This window comes from Amia ocellicauda, chromosome 9, assembly GCF_036373705.1.
Source record: "Amia ocellicauda isolate fAmiCal2 chromosome 9, fAmiCal2.hap1, whole genome shotgun sequence".
In the NCBI taxonomy this organism is placed as follows: Eukaryota; Metazoa; Chordata; class Actinopteri; order Amiiformes; family Amiidae; genus Amia; species Amia ocellicauda.
This window is the reverse complement of record NC_089858.1, coordinates 42,309,783-42,334,983: the sequence shown is the minus strand read 5'-3', so window position 1 is coordinate 42,334,983 and position 25,201 is coordinate 42,309,783. Positions and strand designations below refer to the sequence as shown.

General features: G+C 37.7%; 1 protein-coding gene across 2 annotated transcripts in view; it reads right to left on the bottom strand.

The window, feature by feature from the left end:
- Nucleotides 1-6,815: 6,815 nt before the first annotated feature.
- Nucleotides 6,816-25,201, bottom strand: part of ube2d4 (ubiquitin conjugating enzyme E2 D4) — a 65,970-nt gene continuing 47,584 nt past the window's right edge. For both annotated transcript variants that reach the window (XM_066714529.1, XM_066714530.1), the window contains 2 exons: nucleotides 12,389-12,482; nucleotides 6,816-10,674 (listed from right to left, as the gene is read on the bottom strand). In XM_066714529.1, the coding sequence (XP_066570626.1) occupies nucleotides 10,629-10,674; nucleotides 12,389-12,482 (140 nt within the window). In that variant the 3' untranslated portion in view covers nucleotides 6,816-10,628. The remainder of the gene's footprint in view (nucleotides 10,675-12,388; nucleotides 12,483-25,201) is intronic.

The following is a 25,201-nucleotide window of genomic DNA, read 5'->3' as shown; positions in this document are numbered from 1 at the left end:
AAATTAATGAGCTATAAATACATTATTCTGCAACCGCCAGACCTGCAATTTATGTGATAGGCTATAGCCTACTGAATATAATAAATATAGCCGACAATATGGGGTTTGTAATCAAATTAGTAATTGTGAAAGATTTATAATCATGTTGATTGGTGAAACACTATTTTCTACACATCATATATTAATTATCATAATTATTCATTGTATTAGATTTGCACCTAATACAGCGCTCGTCTGATCAGCTCAGCAAGTTTCTAAGTCTCCTTTGTAATTCAATCCTGATCACATTGCAAACCCAGGTCTCTGGATCAATGCCTTGATTAGTCACCTGTTTGATCATGAATGCTAATTGTTCATTCCATCCTCGGAAAGCAAAGTACATTTTACCTTTCGTCCAAGATTGCCAAACATGAAATACGTGGGCATTTCGTGGGATAAAATGTGAATTATGTTCACGAAATGTGCAGTCCGAGGGACAAAATACTCATTATGTGGACAAATGCCTTTCATGGATGAGGAGATGCATTTTAAATACTTTCGTATGTCACCACGTCATTTCTCTGAGCTGCTGAAGCGACTACAGACAGACATTGCACACCGGTTGCCCCAGCACTGAGCGCTTGGCCGAGGCTCTCAGAATCTCCTGCTCAACCAATCAGCGCTGGCTTGATGCGCAGGACGCAGAGACACAGAGACGCGCTGTTGAGATTTCGGAGGGGTGCGCATCGGCTCCTCTGTGAGCCTCAGCGGGCTATGCTTACCCACAAACCCCTGCTCTGTGTCGCTATGCAGATACGCATACGCATACCTACGCAGAAGTATAAATCGGTCTTTATATGCACAAATGTAGACAGAGGAAAAAACAGGCGAAAATAGTCCAGAGTGGAGAGGGTTAAGGGTGCACCCTGTCTGGCAAACCTTGTTTGTTATTATTAGGTTATATTGACCCAAACTGATCATACATCAGATGCACCACTATTGATTAACAATAGAACCGCCATAGCTGTTTATGTGTGGCTTTTGCTTTTCAAACGTAAAAATATGTGACAACCACTGTATAATGCACCTCCACATGACCCCACCATAGGTCACCATTGCCTTCTCCATATCTGTTTCCTCTCCCAGCTTCAATCAGTCACTCATTCAATCTTCACAACAATCTTCCCGGAGTGGCCATCGGGAGAATTCCCGGTGGCCTGCTCTGCCCGCTCATAAATTGGGCCGGCAGACTCGCCTGCTTTCTCTTCGTTTTTTCACACACACAGAAAAACGCGTATGTGTTAAGTTACTGTTTGACTGATAACTAAGCTAATTACACTAGATTTGAATTTAAATCAGCGCATGATCAGACCGTGCATTAAAAAAATACCATGCGCTCTCTCTCTTTCTCAAACACAAGCGTGTGTACCCAGGTTGTTGCCAATGCTGTGGCGTGAGTGGATGGTAAAATGGAGGGTAAAATAATGCAAGGAGGAGCTGGAAATGTCAGGTTAAGAAAAAGAAAGGCATTGGAGGATGACGCGGCAAAATGTGCCAAACTGACAGATATGTTTTCAAGACTACAAACGAGCACACTGGAACCGGCAACTCGAGGTACAGTGACTATAGCAGGGGCGTCGCTAAACTTCAGGTTTTAGGGGGGCTAAACCCCTGAATGGCGCGGGGGGTTATTGTATTGTATTGCCGTTATGGTAAATAATCGGAGTACAAATATTATTTTGGAATTGGATCAAAAGACCCGGGGCTAGTACTAAAAGACTGTGGCAGGTAGCATACATAGAAGGTTTTCAGCAAATGCAGAACCTTTCTCAGATTTTACTTGTCTTGACCCTAAAAACTTTGGCAAATGGGCTCCCTAGCTCAGCTCTCCAAGAAATCAGCAAGTGTCTGCTTAAATTTGATGATAGAGCCACTGTTGGCACATTGCATGCTGAGCTGTCTGGCTTGGCATTCCAGTAGGAGAGACTGAAGAAGTCCCCTCTGGAGGGTTACTTTGTAAGGACAGGTAGTGAGATGCTGGTAGGAGGTTTTCCATTTAGTTATGGATGACAGCTTTGCAGTTTTCATTTTTGAATGCAAACATTTTTTTTCATAATGTTACAGTTGTATGTTTTGAAGCAGAAATGTTTCATATAATTTATTTCATTATTTTATTTATGAAATTGATATTATTATTATTATTATTATTATTATTATTATTATTATTATTATTATTATTATTATAAAAACAATAGTGCAAAAAGTATATTTCTTACTGCAATACTTCATTTTTTTAATGCAAACCACATTTTGTTTTCATAATGTAACAGTTGGACTCTTTGTAGCAGAAAACTCAGTATGTGATTTGTTATTCATATTTTTGGCCATATTTATATTATTCATATTTCTTGTTGAAACATGTCAGAAATAAATATAACAGGATAGTAAGAACAGATCTGTCACTTCATTTATCCAGGTTCCACCACAGTGGGAGGAGGTGGGGCGGGGTGAGATTGGGGGGTGGGCTGGTCTTGGGCATTAGACTCCCGGGCTGAAAATGCGTCCCACTCCGGTCCTGCCTGCTGTCCATCATCTGCTTCTCATACCTGCCTTTATAAAACCCTTCCCTGACTCTACTTCGATTAAATTTGTTGTCAGTATCAACTACAACTCTGAGCAGTTTCCCCTTGTCTTGATTAATCTCTGAATCCTCAACCTCCTGCTTTACCTCTCGACCACAACCTTGGACTTGCTCTGATTCCCTGTTTGATTGATTGCCCAACCCTTGCTTGTGACTATGATGACGCCTTTTGCCAAGCCTGTGTTTGCCCTGTCTTGCCGGTATCTGACCTACACCTGTTTTGACCAACCTCTACCACGGACCACAATTGGGTCCTCCGTCCCCCTGTCCCAAAGACTATATCTATATCTATATCTATATCTATATCTATATCTATATATGTGAATTTCTACTGCATATCCGTTACTAAATATTTGAATTAAAGACATATACAGCGTTTCAATTGTAAACTCTTCGCACACAATCTGGGCTTTTGTAATAAAATTTATAATTGTGAAAAATGTGTGGCGACTGCATTTCATTTGTGTGTGGGGGTGTTAGGGGGTACTCCCACCACTATAATCATGTTGATTGCTGAAACACGTGATTTTCTACACATCATATATTCATATATTATTATTAGGGCTGTCAGTCGATTAAAGTATTTGATCAGTAAATCAATGGGCATTAGTTAATTAATTAGTGAGATTAATTGGGCACTTTAAGTGGTTGTGCCACACAGTAATACTCTTGGCATATTACAGTATAACAATGCTGAACAGGAATGGTACAAAAATAAATAGAAATGTATATTAAAAAAATACAATAATTATAATCAGCAACTTAAACTATGATCACTACAGCAAACATATGCTCACAAATGAAACTGTAAATTACTCACACTGTAAGAAAAACATTGTTTGCAAATTAAACCTTTCCCTTGTCTTTCATGTTTCCTTAAGAATCCAGTTTGAATCCAAAGCTAGACTGTAGTTTTCCCTTTAGCAGTTTGAAACCCTCCAGTTTGTGCGAGGATACTGTACTGTAGCTCTCGTGGTGTGATATGTTGCGTGATTCGCCTTTATCATTTAACACTAGGAGTGCTGAGCTGGTCAGTTTGAATGATTTAATTTGAATTACTCTGTGTTCCTGAATACACTGCACGTACCCATTCTTGACATGTCCTATATATATATATATATATACAATATGCCTACTGCGTTTTAGCTGCATAAACACAAATCAAGATCAAATCTCTACCTATCTACAGTCTTTCATGTGCTTTAAAAACACGCATTGTATAGCATTACAAGTGTCTTCTTACAACTGTGGTCAGGTTGAGAGGACACAGTGATTACGCTGAAAATAAACACTTGTTTCATTTATTTGTCTTGACTGTGCAGTGTATGCGTTTAGAAAAAAATAGCGCTTTGATGCTATTTATACCAATCATTTTAATGTTTTATGTTCATATTTCCATGTAGGGTAATATTTAAGGTAGTTCGAAATGTCGGCAAAAAAATATCGTCTCTACTAAAAAAGATTTTAGATGAATTAATTAGTTGATTATTATCAGTATTTATTTTATAGCAGATTTGCATCTGATCTATCTCTCATCTGACTGTCCTGATCCACTCAACAAGTTCCTAACTTTCCTTTGGAATTCAGTCTTGATCACATTGTAAACCCAGGTCTCAGGATCAATCCTTTGATCAGTCACCTGTTCGATCATGTATGCCATTTCAAAGCGCTTTCACGTTGCATAATATGTCATATTTCTGGTTATTTATGTTTTATAATTTTATAAGTCTGCTAAGATATATGCATACAAATTTATACAGCAGTTTCCACAGTTTTTTGCAAATGTTTATTTTAACTTTTTTATTTTGTTTATTACTTTTGTTCATTTAAAAAATCTAAGTAAATGTATTGTTTCTGCCCTGAAAATGTTATGTGTGATGTTCATATGTAAAACAATTAAGTTTATCCATTTCTTTGTTTTTCTATTTTGTCACACTGCTGTTTTATAAGGAACCACACATTATGCGAGAGTGGTGGTTGTATGTAGTACAAAATGTTGGCGGTTCTAGTATTAAATTGGAAAATAGCGCTAACTTTTTATTCCAATGACACCCGTGTCGTCTTCAGTTTTATCAAAAGGAGCTAGTAATTGAGCTTAATCGATGTAGTGGCAATCCTGACTCAGTCCTGCAGTCTCTTGTTTCCCAGACAACTTCTACGGTTGTTTTTAACTCAGTTCATCACGGAAAATGTTGCCTCATATAGATATGTGCTTGTAAACATGCAGAGGATCTTTTTTTAGCTGCCAACGCCAAACACCTGTAATTTTCTTTTGGTAACTGCAACCAAAAGTCTATTATTTTGCTGGCCTTGAACGCCTGTTTCACAGAGAAGTAATTCTGAAACTCTATTAGCTCAATCTCTGAAACAACACTGCACGTTTGTGTGTTAGAGTGCCTGACAACTCTTCTTTGTTTTAGTTTTTTCAGTGCATTATCAGATATAAAAATAAATGTTTTCAAAAATTGGTGCTTTTTCCCCTCAAGATCCTTAGTTTATTTATTTATTTAAAATTTAGAATAAGCATCGCAGCCATAGCAGACACCTCTTGCAGTCACAAAAATGCCCGCGGGCATGACTTTGTGGAGCACTGCAGTAGAGTGTGACTGATGTCTTGCTCCTGGGCAGCCTGAATGTGGCCCCATGGCCTTCTATCCAGAGCTGGTTCAGTCAAGGCCCCCTTAGCAAATAAAGCCTTGGGCCAGGCTTCCTTAGCAGCTCACTGTCCTCATCCCTTGGGAAGAATTGGTTATACGGTATTCCCTCCCCCTTTGTGCAGTGCTTCCAATTTGAAAGATAATGTGTCGAAAAGAGAATAAAGTACTGTTTTTTGTGGGTGCACTGGTGTCTGGTTGAAACCTACATGGGGAAGATAAAGATGTAAAAGGGTGTATAGAGGTTCCCGATCCTCTAAAGTAATTTTGGGTGGTGTCATTGTCACCCTTGGCATAGACATCCTTTGTGAAAGTTATGTATGTGTCTATATTCAAAACATTTTCCCCTATTCTTCCACTTTTCTCACCGACTACTTGACTCAGCTGCTTGTCCAGTCCCTGGTTCTCTCCTGCCTGGACTACTGCAAATATCTCCTGTCTGGCCTGCCTGCAACTACTCTGCCCACACTGCTCCACTGCTCTGCTCCCAGCACGCATTCAGTTCAAGACATTGACCCTCAACTACTGTCGTCTGGACCAGACTGCACCGAGCTACCTTCAGTCCATCATCTCTCCGTACATCCCCTGCAGACCACTGGGGTCTTCCTGCACCAGGAGACTAACCTTGTCTCCTCTCCACTCCCCTTCCTCCAGAGCCTGCTCCTTTTCATCCCTGGCCCCTAAGTGGTGGAATGACCTTCCCATTGAAGTCAAGACAGCAGAGTCCCTGACCTCCTTCCGGCGATTACTCAAGACACATCTGTTCAGACTGTACTGTACTGTAATCTAGTAATTTATTATCCTGTAAAATTGCACTGATTCAACATAAAGTTTTGACATTGCTTTCCATTACTAGTATTCATAATGTTTATTTTGATTTCCCCTATGCCTCCTTTCCCTTAGCTCTTAACGATGCATGCACTTACTAGCTTTTACTATCTAGGATGTAGGACTTATTGTATTGTTTACTGTATATCTTGTATACACTTGTGTAAATTTGAATTTGTAAAATGTATTATGCCTTGAACCACACTGTATTATTGCACTTTGTATTGCTCTTATATTTTGTAAGTCGCCCTGGACAAGGGCGTCTGCTAATAAATAAATAATAATAATAATAATTACCATACCAAACCCTAAAGTTACTGGTAATTAGGGTTTACAAATATAATAAAAATGTTTTCTTCAGTCGATATAAATAAAAAACATAAAAACATGCCTTGTGTATTTTTAAAGTTATTTTTAAGAGTTTTAAGTGAATCTAAAAGCAAAGCAAAGCTAGAAACCGGGACATTTAAATTATTTTGAGAGAATTGCTGGGACACCAGAACATTTAATTAATATCTGAGACCGAGGTAAAACATACAGGGACGTATGGTCACCCTAGTGAGAGCAGGGGAGTGATGCTAGAGTGTGATTTCAAATATCAATCAATATTGTTTCTCTTTGTCTTAACTTCACAATGTAGATGATGTTAAAAACCTGCACACCCTTTGTGAAAAGTATTTGGATTCCAACAGGAAAATAAATATTCAAACCACTTATAAAACAAAAGGAGCTTTATTGATTTAGTGTTGACACATTTGAGTTTCTCTGCCAAATGGTACCTGAATGTAGTTGAAAGGAGGTGATGGTGGTAGGAGGGGTTACAGCGCATAGAGAAACCTTCACAATCAAAGTGGAAATGGAGTGACATTTGTACAGTTAAAGCTTGGTTGTCCAGGATTTCAAGTTAGCAAGGCACTGGATATTAACTCCCAATCTGACTGTTATCCTGCAATTATCGTCTTAATCAAGATTTAGAAGACCATGTGAATGATCTATTTGGTCCCTCATATGCTCCATATGAGGCTATAATAATATTATTGAATGCAATTAACTCAAAGTTTGAGTATTTGTGAAAACTCCACTCCTTGTGTTACTGCCCTGAGGATGTCTAGAGATAAAGAAAAAATTGTCTTGGAGTTTTTTTATTTACATTTTATAAGAGGGTTGGAAAGGTCAATTTAAAATAAAGTGAAATATGCAATCTGTTCCCTTTTCGCATCAATGCATAGTAACAACTTATCAGGCCCAATGTGTGGCCCCTGTTGAATCAAATACATCAATCAAATTGTTTAATAATCCTTGATTACAACCATTGAATAAACTGATTACAGTAAAATAATTGTTAAAATGTTATGTGGATTAACCTTTGTAGGCACCTGCTGAAATGAAATCATGGCTTCCCCAGGCTTGTAGAAAATTATAAAGCCTGATTCTGAACCCTGATTGTGTTTTTACAATATTTATATACAGGATAACATAATAGTTAAGGCTAAGATTTTGTCAGAGAGACCATGAATTGTAATAAAATCCCTGAAATCTTGCAAAGGTTTATTTTTCGGTCCAATATGCAGAGGATGCCTCTAAACTATTTGTCCGATTGAAGAACATGTCAAAATAAAAACAAAACAAGTAATTGTCAGCAAGATATTTTTTCAGTGTAACTAAACACCAAAAGGACACTGAAAGGAACAGGTCATAATTAGAGGCTGCTAGGACTCTCAGCCTACACTATGAAAACAATAAGTATTAAATAAATAAATAAATAAATAAATAGTTAAATAGAAAAAACAACAACCAATGAGCCCCCTCTCTTCAGTGATTTTCCACAACAACACATATTTCTGTCTTGTGTAATAACCTGTGGATACAGTGAATAACTAGTTTTTTATATTAGTTCACTGATATGGTAAAGAAAATGTTCAATTTGGCTCACAGCAAAGCTACAGAAGCATCTAAAAAAATACCTAAAATTGTGTATGTTGTCAAAATCGTAGCCTTAATTATAGTAACGAGTAATCCGTGATCTTGGGGGAGGGAGAAAAAAAAAACATGAAAGCAGCCCTTTTCAGAGTTTGTAAAGCAGTTGTCTAGTACTCAGTCCTGATTAAGAAATACTGGGGAAATGTACAATGAGGTTGGATTTTCTGTCAATGAGCTGTTCCATCCCCTGTAGCTGCCTGAAAAACCCTAGGTGTTTAGATTACAATGCAGAGTTGCCAATTTCGGCAACACAGAAAGTTAAAACGGAAAGTTCATAGATCTATGCGTTTGGAAAACAGTTGCCCTCCTACTCTCCGAGTCCCCTTTGCCACAGCTTTATTTTTTTTACTCTTTATTGCTTTTTAATTGTGGAAATTATTATACTTATTTAAAAATGACATGGGTTTTGCCCTTACTAACAAGACAGACTGATGAATATTTCAAATCAATTAAATAACAGTGAACTTGTAGTTAGTTAATTAAGTTTTCATATACTGAGGTTGTTAGGTCAGCATTGATATCTCCACATTAAATCTGCAAAGAAGAGACTACATTAGAGAAAATAGGACTCTTACAGAGGAGAAAGGCTTAACAATGTTTCACCTCCATGAGACCTACACATTTTCACTTCAGCACTATGTGTGCCATTGGCTCAGAAGTGGACCTAATTGCTTAGATTTCAAGTAATGGTTTTGGGAGTATATTAGGGCTGGTAGATTTTTAAGCATTGCACTTTTAACTATACCCCACGAACAATAGTGTGTCTGGATGCAAATTCTTAACAAACATCATTGTTCAACTGTTATTAGCTAAAGAAAACATGAAAATAGTATATATTGCTAAATGTGATACTGTTATAGATTAGCATGACTCCAAAACAAAACTGTGAAACAGGTCTTTTTAACCTACATTAAAAAATGGAAATAAAAATAATTAATGTGGATAAAAACATTTCAAGTTTCTCTAATATTGATAGTGTATAGGGCTGTGCATAACCTATAATTTTGTGTCAAACATCTATCATGAAGACTGCATTTTAAAATATAAACATTCATACAATATAATAAACTTATATTAATATGTACAATTTAATAAACTAGGCCCTGTAAGACAGAAATCTGTGATTTGTGTATCTCTATACTGACTGTAGGAACAGTTTGGGTGAACAACACATTTAAACAACTGTGTCCAGCCTATCAGAGGTATCAATAAATATAATATGGACTACAGTACTTGTATAAACCTAGAGTATGGCTTAAAACTACAGTGTGTCTATTACACTGCTGTCTGACTTTTTACAAACAATGTAATACCTTATGAGATTGTTTACTGCCTAGAAGAATTAACCACACACATTTAGTGAGACATTGGGATCATTTTTCCAAAGCGTAGTATGTAAATCATTTTAACTGAGCTCAGTATATTTGATGGAATTTAAAAATGGATTGAGATTTATCTAATCTTTCTCAACCTGTCCTGTACATGTCCAGTTGACAACTACATACCATTTGAACTGAACCAGCAACTCAGTGCACAATGCACCAACACATTGGTTCTTTTTCTATTTAACTAATAACAATTTGTTAAAAACAATGTATCCTGAGACACAATCAGAAATCTTATTGGTAAATACTGATAATTTAACTTTGATTTTTCTGCTCATTAATTATGTATATACAGCTCTGGGAAAAATTAAGAGACCACTGCAGTTTTTTTTTAAATCAGCATGTATGTATGGCAGCCATTCCATTCATATTTCTATTTGGAATTTGGGAGAAATGTTGTCAGTATTTATAGAATAGAACAAAAATGTTCATTTTACCCAAACACATACATATAAATAGTAAAACCAGAGAAACTGATAATTTTGCAGTGGTCTCTCCTCTTTTTTCCAGAGCTGTATTTGTGCCTAGTCACAACAATTTGCCAAACACTGGCTATTAATGGCAGAATGACTGAATACTGGAAAACCAACAATACCACTTAGTGTGGTTCCATGACCAAAGGCTTCAACCCAGTAAAGGCATGTAGACTCTGATTGTGCCTCAAAGAAAAAAGATGCTTACCTTTAAAAATGCACACAGCACTAACCTCAATACATATGTGTATGTACGTTTGCATTTATGAATACACACATACACATACACAACACTCTTTATGTTTTTGGAGGGAAGGAAGAAGGTACCATAATAAGGGTGTGTCAAGCCAGCTGTTGCAACCCTTCCATCTTTTCTTCCCGATATTTTGCATTCATTATATAATATTAATAATAATTATAATAATAATAAAAGACACAGTCATGTTTACAGGTTGGTCATCCGCAGCACTAAAGAAGATACTTCATTCTATAAGGTTGTCTTGTGGGACTACCTCCACCTCTCCACAGCAGACACACAAAAGTCATTTTGAATGGCACATGGCAGCAGGTAAACAATCAGCAGCCAGGTTGCACTGCAGTTTGTCATTCTAACTTTCTCTCTTTCTTTCCAGGGTATGTTCCTTTTCATCTTGCATTCATGTAAAATGTTTTTTCCCCTCACAGTTCCTCACATTGCATACTTTTGTGTCCATTCCCTTGCTAGTCTGTTGTACCTGAAATATATATAAAAATAATAATTAGTAGGATTTTTTTAACCATTTCTGTATTACATGCTTACACATGATATTCACCTAATATATATTTATTTTCAACTATTTTGTTTTTATTTTGCCTTTCAGTCAATATAATATGAATGACCTTTCCTGACTTGTTAGGATCCACAAATTATGGTTAAATTAAGAAATAATTCAAAGGCTAAGATAAAAAGTGCATATAAAAACACTTTACATTACTATGAAGTCCTAGTAAATAAAAATATACATTCCTAAACATTGGGATATATAAACAAGTCACTTTAGAATCTGTCATAGTTGTCCTTTAAAAATTGCAGTTCGTCTTACAGTCTGACCTATAACCATGTCATGCAGTGGTCAGGGCCAGCCCAATGTACAGGTGGACTAGGCAGTCACCTATGGCCCCCACCTAGGACCACTAAAATACGATATAAATAATATTAAAAAAAAAAAAAAAAGATCCAACAGAATATTTTTGCACTGCACACAATATGCCTGCTCCGAGCGGAGTGACTGAGATGTAGCCCGAGCATGCCTAAAAACTTGAACTATTGGGGAAGGGGGCATGTCAGGCGCAGGTTACAGCGGTGCTGTTGATGCGAGAGTGCTACGAGGTGGAGAGAAAGATGGCATCTTTTTAAAGAGCATACCCATAGGGTGCAGAAAAAGAGGATGAGGACAAGAAAGCACAAGACAGAGGTATGTTACAGACATTATTCATATTTTATTTCACCTCACCTGTTGGGTCGAGTGATGTTTGTGTGTGACCTCAATCCATGCAACAAGCTAGCTATTAAGTATTATCGAACTAAGTATCAATCGGAATCAGCAGTTAGCTTTTAAATGAACATTATATACCATGTAAGCAGATAACTAACCAACCAAATGTTAATGAGCAATAAATTACCTACCTGACTAGTTCTAAACGCTGCTGCAATGTGATAATTGATAATTGATGCATTAAATGTTTGCAAAAGGTAAAAGAAAATATGTGACGCTCCACCACAAAACCAGTCAGAAGTCGCAAATACCATATTCCCAATACAGGGGAAAGTAGTCAAATAATATAATTGATTTTGAGTATTCAGTGTTTTCGGATACTAAAACATCTTAACTTCCAATTTCAGTTTTAAAAGATATCATACATAATGTGTAAGTGCTGTAATTTGGACATTTCTTGAAAAGTACTTAAATTATTTTACATGGATTCTCTCATAAAAACACAAAGTTCAGTCACTTAAACATAATAGTTGTGTGTCATTCCGGTGCTGAAAGTCATGATGTTTAGTATCAAAACTAACTAACTTTGTGAGGAATTAACATATCTTCACAAATTATAAATAAAGCAATAATCCTGCTCAATCAGATGAAGTAATAATCTCATTTTGGTAAACTATGGTGATGTGACTGGTTTTGTGGTGCAGGGTCACATCAGTTTGATAGCTAGCCTATACTGCCAGTTGCCATACAAATTATAATGAATAACTAGACATTAACTACTACAGTAGTAATAGTTTAACCTAAACTATTTATTTGTTATTGCAGTTATTTCAATGTACACAGTGCACTATTTACATTTGTATTTATTCCTAAATTGCACTATTTAAATATTCTGTTTTTGTCGGGGGCCCCACAATCAAATCTCTCCTACGGCCTCCAAAAGGTTAGGGCTGGCCCTGGCAGTGGTACTTACTTTTCTCTGTCAGCTTTGTAGGTGTGTGCAATCTCTGGTACCAGGGGATCATCAGGGTTGGGGTCACAAAGCAGTGAGCAAATGGACAATAGGACTGTACAAACAAAGAGAAGCAAAATAGCAGGAAATTACAATAAGGCCTTAAGTAATTATGTATTTTCCTTCACAGTCTTCACATTCAAACAACATAGGATATAATCTCTTAAACAAAGACTATATATTCACATTAGGGCCACAACTATGGAATATTTAGGACTTCAAAGGACACTGAATTCTATTGAATTAAAAATGATTTGAATAATCAGTATGAAATGTACATTTAAAACAAAATATTCATAATTTTATTGTAACAAATGTGTTTGTTTTGGAGTCTTGCATTGCTGTAGCTGCAATTGTTAAGAAAACCACAAGATTGTACAGTTTGTATGCTGTAACAGAACAAGACATCTGCTTCCACGATGACCTCCTCCCTCAGGAAGGGCAGCCTACAAACTTTCTGGAGCTTGCATCTTTTGAAGCTTTTTGATTGGACGAACGGTCACAACATTCTACGTCATTTTTACATAAAAAGCTACACTTGTGTTTGTAAAAGTGAAGTCTCACCGAGGTAACGGGCCTGATGTGACACTTCCAAGCTAGCCTGATTAAAGTTCTATTTGTGTTATCTCAACGACTATTCCAGTTATTTCCAAGAAGGGTTCAACAGATGGCTTTTTCGTCAAATCACGTGCTTAATTTTTTTTCCAGGCAGCCCTATAGGTCATAGTTGAAGGGGCGGTACCGGAGGGTAAGTCACGCCCATTACGTCAGCGCAGCCGTATGATGCAGATCCATAGTTCTGAGCAGTTTGTTACATTTCATTAACAAACATTACATATTTGTAATATACACCGATCAGCCATTATGACCACCTGCCTAATATTGTGTAGGTCCCCCTTTTGCTGCCAAAACAGCCCTGACCTGTCGAGGCATGAACTCCACTAGACCTCTAAAGGTGTGCTGTGGTATCTGGCACCAAGACGTTAGCAGCAGATCCTTTAAGTCCTGTAAGTTGCGAGGTGGGGCCTCCATGGATCGGACTTGTTTGTGCAGCACATTCCACAGATGCTCGATTGAGATCTGGGGAATTTGGAGGCCAAGTCAACACCTTGAACTCGTGATTCATCAGACCAGGCCACCTTCTTCCATTGCTCTGTGGTCCAGTTCTGATGCTCACGTGCCCATTGTAGGCGCTTTCGGCAGTGGACAGGGGTCAGCATGGGCACCCTGACTGGTCTGCGGCTACGCAGCCCCATACGCAACAAACTGCGATGCACTGTGTGTTTGACACCTTTCTATCAGAACCAGCATTAACATTTTCAGCAATTTGAGCTACAGTAGTGTAGCATTATGGGGGGTGTATTTTGATAAGAGCATTTTAGCTCTGAGCTGAAGCACTGATCTAAAGAAGACCTCTCCCCCCAAAGTTATCAGATTTCCTTGGCTCATCAGCGTGTGAACTGGTTTACATCAAAGTGGCAGTCTTGGGAGGATGGCACCAAGAATAGGCCAAATAGCTTGGAATCCCTGCTGTGAGATGTCTGGGGAAGAGGGCCTGTAGGTCATAAAAACTCTTTGAAATGGACGAGAGCCGAAATCCCGACACAGAGCTACGAACCCAGGCCAACTGGCATTTCCAAAAGATGGCATGGATTGACATCAGTCATAAATCAAGCCCCTCTCCAATAGGACACTGGGGGCTGAAACCGAAATCCAATCTCACAAACTCAAGAACCAATCATCTATTGATCTGACAGGTGTATAAAGAGTGGCGCACGGCATCTCTCTCTCTCTCTCTCTCTCTCTCTCTCTCTCTCTCTCTCTCTCTCACCCGAACCAGTAACCCACTGCCACAGCTCAACCTGTAGCTCTGTTACCAGAACCAGAAACCAACTAAGTCTTTGCCGGCAACAGAAGGGTTAAACTGGGAGAAGGAGATTGAGCCGTACGAAGAATTCTTTTAAAGGACTTTATTAAATAAGGAACTTTACAAACTGTGCCTGTCCGCCTGTGCCCACCTGATCAGTGGAGTTTTACAGCTAGACAATTGACAATTCGACTGAATACGAAAGTGTCAGTCATTTAAATAGCTATTGAGTCTTAAGAAACTTGACCCTTGGAAACGAACAGGGACTTTGTCTTCAAGTAACTACGGTGGAAAAACCCTGCTTGCAAAGAAGATTTTGTGCACACCTTTGGAGCCTTCAAACCAGTGGAAAATCTGTTTGGAAAAGACTGTTTCGTGAAACCCCAACTTCCAGGTGCATTGACTGAGTGGAAGTTCTTGGACAAAGCTGAACCGGACTGCCTTTGTTCCAAACCACATGGACCTCGTGTCGCGTGCTGTTATCTGAGCCCAAAGACAAAGAGGCTTCAGATAAGTTTAACAGTTTCGAGTTAATCATTCATGACATTTGAGAAATCAATTAGAAATGTTAATCTGTGATTCATAACTCTAGAATGTGTAATATCATTTAGTTTTGCTTAAATATAAATGTGTGTTGCATTAAACTGTTTTGTTGACAATTTTAGAAATAAAACCTGTCAACGCAGAGAAATATCTTCTCATTCCTGTTTAACTGTTTAGTCTGAAATTGACACACGTTAATAGACATTAGATTATTGGTGGCCCTGCCTATCCTTAATCATTGAATAATAATCAGTTAAGGGAAATTGTGGTAACAAGTAATGATAGGATCTTTCTTGGCACCTAAACGTAAATGAGACTGATATATATATAACGAGAAGTTTCCTGACATAAATACTAACCTGCGTAGTTATTTGATGTCCGACTAACAATACTAATGAGAGACTCACCTTCGTCTTACTAACCGGTATTGTAGTCAATGTGTTTATAACCTTTTTTGTTTAGCGATTTGTGTGTTATCATACGCAATCCCATGGTCTTTGATTTGGTCACGGAAGTGATTTGTCTTTGATTTGTTGATCTAGAGTTGAATTTTAATTAGTTTTTCCCTTTTGTATAATTAGTGTAGTACTACATTTAGTCTTTGTTTTTAATAAATTTGACAATTTATATCTTTGGAATTTGTGTCTGCGTCCAATTATTACGGAAATTGAGTTCTACAAGATTCCAGGATTCGTGATTAGGTGATACTATAAATTCACTTCATTAATTGAAATTTATAAGTGTACCTTACGCTACATATATATATATATATATATATATATATATATATATAAAATGTAATGATACGGAGGTTTGTTGCACTCAGTGCTTGTTATAGTGTGGAACCTAGTCACAGCAATTCCTGGCTAATAGCCAATAGGATGTTACGTATTAATATGGATGTCCTATATAGAGCCCGTGTTCCCTTTAGTTAATTAGTGAGTTGATTCCCGGTTCGGAGTCTCTGTGCACACTCTGGACTGGGCAAGAGCAACACTTTGTACTGTCAAAAACACAAAACAAAAACAGGTATTCGGTTTTCCTGATTTCTATAAATAAATAGCTAAAATGTGCATTGTTTGTCGTGTGGACATATGTCAACCTCGCCTCTAAAAGTGCATGCACACGACCAGGGGGTGAACAGTGCCATAGCTTGTGTTCACCTAGAAACTCCTACATCAAATGATTTCCAATGCAGACGCATATTTCTAGCAGGTGCACAAATCAAGAATTGTGCATCCCCACCCGTTTCAATTACAGAGACCCACTGAAATAGATCTGTGATTGAGAAGCAACAGAAACCGTGTCTAGTTTGCATATATAATGTTGGTTGATATGTGCTTTTCGATGGTGATATGTGGTTGTAAAGCAAAGATATGTCTGAGTCCAAATCTGCCTGATTTCATGGAGATTTTGAGCTATTTTTTGACTTTGAAATGACTCAGAATTGCGAATTTCAGGTCTCCAGTTGTCAAAATCTTATGGGGGAGCACCCACAGACCCCCCGCCCTGAATTACTCAATACACCCAGCCCTAATTTTTCAACAATAATTTTGTGCAGTGCACAGTGGGACAAAGGGAATGGTAAAAACTTAAATCTAATAAGACACAGACTGCTTGAAAGTTTCTATTATGTTTATCTATGACTACAATAAGTTTTAACAAATTAAAATTTAAGTGGTGTGAAACTGTTTTAATACGTATTTAAACATTTTATTTTTGTACTTTGTCAAATGAATGTACTAAATATAAGCAAAAGGGTATATTACTAATTCACAGAATTGTGTGTGTTGGAAAGGGTCATTTGAACTTGTGACACCCCCCCATGTCTGGACCTTGACTATACCTTAACCAAGACATTTGGACCCTGACACAAAATAATTGACTACCCCTGGTGTATTCAAAAGATTTAATCATTTTTTGATGGAAAAATGCCAACCTTTCTTATCCGATAAAATTGTATTTCTTGATATAAAAGTGCCAAACTGAATACAAGAGCTAATTCTGGTTTGGTGAGCACATTTTGAAGTTATGGAATTTGTTGGGCTCCCTTTGATGGAACTAATTGTGTAAAACTTGTGTATTGTAATGCTGTAGGATATAACTCAATTCCAGTTTAATTTTCCTAATAAAAAGACTGTTTTACTCTTAATATTTTGTATTTATATTCTCTCCTTTAATGGTTACATCATTCCTATATTTGATACTGTCACAAAGGAGAGGGAACAGGCCTACAGAAAGATTTTATTGTCATCAGATGTAGCTTTGCACACTGCCAGCATTTTAGTGTTCATAGCAGAAGGATCTCTCAACTTGTTATATTTTACAGTTTGTCAATTGATAAGATTTTGTAGGCTTTGCATACATGTGCACCACTCGAAAGCCTGAAACCACAGAGCCCCCCCACATAACAAATCCCAATTTAACCCCTGGTGGTTACACAGCACTAGGTGCTACACACCTGTTTTGGACACACAGCAGCAGTAATGTACATACTATTATGTTTGATTCTGTGACAACCTACATAAATACAGACAATTATGGGTATTGGGTAATATTTATTACTACTACGTCCACAATATTGTGTTTGTACTGCAATACTACACGCATGAGCCTCATTGTTTGCCCTGTCAGGACAATGGCATAGAGGTGTGCACTACTATATTACCGAGAAGGTTTGCATTCAGGATGTGTCCAGACTCGAGTGCACTGCACAGTGTGGGCTGCTGCCAGATGTGATTTCTAATTAGATACTGTATGTGTGTGTATATGTGTACAAATAACAGTACGTGAAACACGACACTCGCCTCTGTCCAGCACACTGCCTTCATTTGTACACCTGCAGAGTCCTGTTCCTTTAATGCCGTGGCTTATTAACATATGTTAATGACTAGCTAATTGGAAACATGAGATGCAAATGTATTCCAGGCTGACATTAAACATGCACATAGCACAATCGAATTAGAATTGCGTGAAAGCCTTAATTAGACTGAATATACCAGTTTTTGCACGTTATTAGCGCGGCGCATTCATCCAAAAACTGTGCAAAACTGTGTTCAAACAGTAGGGATAATAGCACACTGTGGAGTGGTGAAGGTAGGTTTGCAAGGCAAAAACAGGCTTGTACGACACAGGAAAACAATGCTATATTCCAATGTCGCACAAAGATCTGCGCCATTTTTGAATATCTCTCCTTTTTTGGCCTAGTCACATTTTTCTTGCGCGGCACTCATTTTGCGTGGAAATTGTGCTAAGTTTGAATATCTAGCCCTCAGTCTCTTGTAGGTTCAAACAGTGGACTTGTACTTACATATGAAGGTGGAAAATTTTCAAGTGATGCAACATGGCCGCCAAACCATATGATCAATCCATTTAATTTGAACAAATCTAGGTCATAAGATAAGCTTTTGCACTAAATGTATAGCACAAGTAGTTTCAGAGAAGAAGAGTTTTGAATAATTTGGAAAATGTGGCAGAAAAATGCATGAAAATATGGTGGGCTGTACCATGTGACCTATGCGAATCATTTTCAAAATGCAAAATATCAACTTGGTGTTTACAAGCATGGCACATTTCATTAGTTTTGTAGTACTGGTGTGGGTTTTATCAGCTTTGGAAGATCTGTTGTAATAATAATAATAATACAAAAAATACTATAGGTGCCCAGCATCTTCGGTGCTAGTACACCTAATAATAATTTATCCAAGGGAAAACGATTAATCCTTGGAAAAACAAATCAAATTATTAACAGGGAAGGTATCAGGGAAGCTTCAGGAAAGAAACTCAATTTCCAACTTTTCACTCTTTTTAAATAACTTTTTCTTTATACATTTTTTAAATGATGAAAGTTTACGATAAATAAGAGCCAGACCTTTGGTAAGGAAGTCAATTACTTGAGCTTACATAATACAGTTATTATGCTATAACAGTCTTTCTGTTTTCAAGTGCCAATTACCATGTCAAGAAGAAGAAGAAGTGGATCTACTGTGCCTACAGGGAAGAATACTATGCTGACCAAGTCTTTGCAAAATACTTTGTGGATTCCCAGAGATACACTGCTAATACATTTAGGGCAGGGGTCGGCAACCCGCGGCTTGCGAGCTGCATGCGGCTCTTTAACCCCTCCACAGTGGCTTATTTTTGAACATTTTTATTAACATTGTTTTAAAGTTATTACATTCTCCAATCATTAAAATGTGTGTATACCAAATTTAAAACATGCTTAATATGTTGAGCTGCAAAGAGATCTTAAGCAAGGGATCAGGAAAGCAAAGAGGGAAATAGACAGAAACATAGCTCTTGGAGCTAAAACTAATGCAAAGAGCTTTTTTCAATACTATAACAGCAAGAGGACAATAAGGGAGGAAGTGAAACAGATAAAGTGGAATAAAGTGGAATCAGATAAAAATGGAAGTATCTTGGAAAATGAACAAGATGTAGCAAATGTTCTAAATGAGTATTTCACAGAGGTTTTTACAAAAGAAAAGACAGATAACATGCCACAGGTTAACAATCAGTCCAGGCAAATCCTAAGAGAGATCAGGATAAACGAGGAGGAGGTACTAAAGGGATTAGCAGAATTAAAAACAAACAAATCACCTGGGCCAGATGGTATATTTCCAACAGTACTTAAAGAAATGAGGGAAATTAATTATAGGCCGCAAAGTCAAATATTCCAAATGACAATTAGAACAGGGGATGTGCCAACTGACTGGAAGACAGCAAATGTCATACCAATCCACAAGAAAGGGGACAAAACTGAGCCAGGAAATTACAGACCAATCAGTCTCACCTGCATTACTTGTAAAATGTAGGCAGATCATGTCTTACTAATTTATTATAATTTTTTGAACACGCAACTGCAGCTGTAGATCATGTGAAAGCATATTATTATTATTATTATTTTTATTTCTTGGCAGACGCCCTTATCCAGGGCGACTTACAACATAAGTGCAAAAATACAGAGAAGTACAAGGCATCAATCATTACAAATTCAACTTAGCTAAAACATAGCAATTCAAAATAATACATTTTACAAATTCCAATTACAATTTACACAAGTACAGTAAGAGACTTCCTACATCCTGGACGGTGAAAGCTAAGTGCTGTCAAGATGTAGGGTTACAGACTAGGGCTACGGGAAAGGGAGCAAGGAGGAAAACAATCAAGAACGCGAGGAGCATAATAAGCTGAAGTGCTATCTAGCAGGGATAGAGGACTAATATTACAAGTACTGTCGGAAGGACATATAATGCTACCCCACCTCCTCTTCAATTTTGCCTGTCCCTCCTAAACTGTGTGTATCCTTTCAACCTGTATTCATCATTTTCTGTAAGCCATGTTTCTGTCACTCCTACACATTACATTACATTATTTGTCATTTAGCAGACGCTCTTATCCAGGGCAACTTACATTTGTACCCATTTATACAGCTGGGCATTTTACTGGAGTAATCTAAGTGCAGTACCTTGCTCAAGGGTACAACAGCACTGCCCCACCCAGGATTTAAACCCACAACCTTCCAGCTATGAGTCCAAGCCCTAACCACTACTCCACAGTTCTGGGGACACAAATGGAAATTGGGCTACAAGGCATTCAAAACGGAGATGCTTCTTTACACAGAGAATAGTCACAATCTGGAACAAACTCCCCAGCAATGTGGTAGAGGCTGAAAATTTGGGAACATTTAAAATTAGACTGGATAGGATCCTTGGATCACTTAGTTATTAATGGACACCAAACGAGCACGATGGGTCGAATAGCCTCCTCTCGTTTGTAAACTTTCTTATGTTCTTAAATTTCGTCAACTAAATTTCGTCAAACTAAGTTTTTCTAATAGCTAACTAGCTTATGCCTTCCAAAAAAAGAAAAGTGTGGCATGAAAACCGTGGATTCAATCCTACGTGGACCAATTTGTTTGCTTTCATCACCAACGCTACTGGCTTACCTGTATGTTTGATCTGCAGCGAGAAATTATCAAATAACAAGAAATGCAACGTCGAAAGACATTTCCAGCGCAGGCACACTGCATTTGCAGAAACATATCCTGATGGGGATGCAAGGGAGAGAGCCGTTGAGGAACTGCAGCGAAAAGCAGAGAAGAGCAGGGGTACTTTTACTAAATGGATGCAATCTTCAAACACAACCACTGCTGCTAGTTTCGTGGCTGCCCAAGAGATAGTAAAGTGTGGCAAGCCATTCACGGACGGTGAATATATGAAAGAATAATTTATTAAATTATCAGAGCAGCTATTCTCAGACTTCAAAAACAAAAGTGAAATAGTTCAGAAAATTAAAGATATGCACCTCTCTGCAAAAACTGTCAAAGACAGGGCCATAAAAATGGCAACAAACATCAATTCAGCTCCATAATATTCAATTGCCTGTGATGAGTGTTGCAATGTGGACGATATTGAGCAGACAGCGCTGCTCTGCAGATACATGAACTCGGATGGGCCACAGGAAGAAATCATTGAGTTGATACCGCTGAAAGGCCAAACATGAGGGGAGGACATTTGTGAGGCTGTTTAAAAGACAAAAAAATTAAAACCAGTCACAAGGTATCAGTGGCAACAGACGGGGCACCTAGTATGAGAGGGACACAAAAGGGGGTTGTGACTTTACTACAGAAGTCGTTGGATCGGCTCTGTGCACCCAAACATTTGCCTCCAAGTGTGTTGAAGTGATGAACCTTGTTATCCAGATCGTAAACAAAATAATGGCAAAGGCCTAAACCACCGCCGGTTCTGTGCATTGCTAGATGAAGTTAACAGCGCATATTCTGATCTCCTGCTCCATAACAAAGTCCCGTGGCTATCAAGGGGGGAGGTGCTGAAACGGTTTGCCGCTTGTCTAGACCAGGTGAAACTCTTCTTGCAAAGCAAAGGCCATACGTATGCAGAACTCGAAGATCCCGAGTTGCTAGAGAAATTCTACTTCAAGGTAGACATGACAACTCACCTAAACGAGCTCAATAAAAATCTCCAGGGAAAGGGGAACACGGCCCAGCTGCTGTTAGAAGAGGTTTTAGCATTTGAGCGCAAGTTCACAGTGTTCACGAGAGACACAGAGAGAGGCACATGCACACTGTCTCACTTCCCCTCTCTGAGAGTGTTTCAAGAAGGAAACAATCAGATTAACACTGATTATTTATGACGTGCAATTATTGGAATGCAGACGGCGTTTGGTGAACGATTCATCAAGTTCCGAAAGGAGAAAGCAACATTATCCTTCCCTGTCACACCCCTGGCAATTGACCCATCCCTGTTGAACAACCCGACCTTAGTCAACCCGACCTTGAGATGAAACTGACCAACATTGCTGACAAGGAGTTATGGGTGTCCAAGTTCAAAAGCCTGACAACAGAGCTCGAAGATATCGCCTGCCAGAAGGCTACTCTCGCTCAAAACCACAAATGGAGCGACACAGAAAACCTCCCAAAACCAGACTAACTTGTCTTGGAATGTTATTCCAGACAATTATGGCAACATGAAGAAATATGCATGTGGAGTCCTGGGCATCTTTGGAACAAATATTTGTGCAAGTAGGTTTTCTCAAGCATGAACTATATAAAATCCAAACATCGCTCCTGCCTCCTGCCTGAAGTCTTGTGTGAAGATCAAAGTAACCTCTTACAGCCCTGATATCCAGAAGATCTGCAGTGAATTTCAGAAACAAAAATCGCATTAAACTGGTGAGAAGGCTATTCTTTAATATTCTTTAGACTACAATATATTTTATAAGCTATAATGTATAACAAATTGCAATAAAGGCTCTGTTTTAGCTAATTGTTATTTAGCATGTTTAATAGGCAATAAAATGTTTTCATCATTAATTGAGCTGATATCGTTGTGTTGTATTGTAACCAGGCCCAGAGGGTTGATTGCTATGGAGCACCGTTTGTGCTAAAAGTGTTTGTCCGTCAATTTGGTAGTTCATTGGGAAATTAATTCGGAAATTCATCAATTTGGGAATTCAGCTGGCAGTTTGGCCTTCAAGTAGTAAATTCATCCAGGAATCTGTCGAGTAATTTATTAATTTGTCAGAATCTTGTGTCAATTAATCTGTAATTACATTGATCAACTATGTAATTAATGTGGCTATTCATTAATATAAACAGACAAACTTCCTAACAAACTGATGAACTTCCAGACAAACAGGCCAACTTCCAAACAAACTTACAGATAAACCAACGAAGATTCCAGATGGTCCGATGAACTTCCAAACAAACTTTCAGACAAACCAACGGACTTCCAGATGAACAGACCCTGTGTCAATCATGCACTGTGCCAAACCCACTTGAGTCTTTCTATCCAATAGGAACAGACACGCCTATTTTAACCAATACAACTCCAGGCTCACATAAAACGGCTTCAGCCAATAATAATAATAAATGACCATTAACATAGGCTCATTTATGAGAAGATTAAAAGTTAGAATAGGCAAGGCTTAACCACAGCTTTGCATAGAGTAAAATAAGTATTTTTAAACACTATATTGTACATGCAGCATAACACATTTTAAAAATACTGTCGAAATAAGTGACAAATGTGTTATTTTTCTCTTCTTTTTTACTTAAAAAAAGGCTTTGAAATATTAAAATATACAAAAAGTTTTAAACTGTTGGATGTTGTTCCATGTCCATGTCTGTACTAAACACTTACCTAAAGTATTTATTATCGAGTGAATATAATAATTTGACTGGTTACAGCGGCCCGTGTCTTCTCTGAATACAAACATACATACATACATACATAACTTTGTTTAGATGAGCTACAGATTATAAAAATTTAGAGGATCGAACAGTGGTGGCTCTGGGGGGAGGGGATTTAGGGGCTTACGGGGGCTACAGCTTTAATTTCTTCCAAATTAAACTGAAACAAACTGCAGTTGATTTCCATAGTTAGACTATGATTGAAATAGGATGTTTCTTGATTTCTTGCATTCCACAGAAATGTTTAGATGAGCTACAGATTATAAAAATTTAGAGGATCGAACAGTGGTGGCTCTGGGGGGAGGGGATTTAGGGGCTTACGGGGGCTACAGCTTTAATTTCTTCCAAATTAAACTGAAACAAACTGCAGTTGATTTCCATAGTTAGACTATGATTGAAATAGGATGTTTCTTGATTTCTTGCATTCCACAGAAATGTAAAGGCAAAACTTATCAAAGGAATTTTTTATTTACTATAGTTACAAGTTATGTCACCTGAACCAACAACATAGGTCATAAATGCTGCCCAACAAACAAACGCACTGCCGACTAGGCTTACAAAGCATAGCCTACTAAAAACATGGTTCACTTATTTACTTTTGTTATGTTTTAAATCTATGTTTTATTTATCCTATTATCAAAGTAGGCTTATTTTGATTTCATGGTCTCACACTTATTCAATCCATTTCACACATAGTGCAGCCGTCTTGTGGTAAACATATGAACGACAGCTCATTTAGGCAATCTGTAGTGGTGGTGGGCTAATATAGCCTAAATAAGCTGTGTTACCCGCATTAAAGGGCTCAGATATTTTTTGCGGCTCCAGGAAAAGTATATATATATATTTTTTTTGTCAAAAATGGCCAGTAGGTAAGGTTGCCATCCCCTGATTTAGGGGCTAATGTATTAAGATTATACATTCACAAAACAATGCAAGTTGCATTTTGATTGCAACAATTTTCGAAGTATAAAATTGTGCATATTTACTATAGGAATATATGTTAATGAAGTGAGACGCCATATATTTTGTGACTGAAGAAAGATCTCCAGTATCTGTACCATTGAGAGATACCTGTGACATTGGGTTGAAGTATTATATTTAGTAATATATTTAGTGTAAATGTAAGATGTAAGCCATTTTTCCAGTACAATTATTAGACAAACAGCTTTTTGCACTATAAAATGTAAAACTCACTAGATAATGGCAGATGTCAAAAGCCTCAAACAGTGTGCTATTTAGTTTCAGGATGGGTCATGTCATAACTTCTTAGATAGAAACAGAAACAGGGAGGAAAAACTACAAAAGCACTGGTGTCCCATAAGCTTAGTCGATCCAGTCCCTGGAATTAAAGGAGGAGAGGTTGCTATGCTTTACGGTATAGAACTCGCTTAAACACATATTTAAAATTGTAAAAACACTGCATATAGTAATTTCTATTCATAACGTACAGTTTATCTGTTGACCGGAAGAATGACATATCACAACTTACAAAAAAGCAACCACTGTCTTGCAAAAATTGCAATCAAAGATGGTGCTCATGACACACTACAATTAAAAATACAGACAGACAGAAAATACAGTTAACTTTCCCTTCAGAATACAGTGCCTTATGCTATTGGCTGATCGACTCATTTTTCAGACACACAAATTA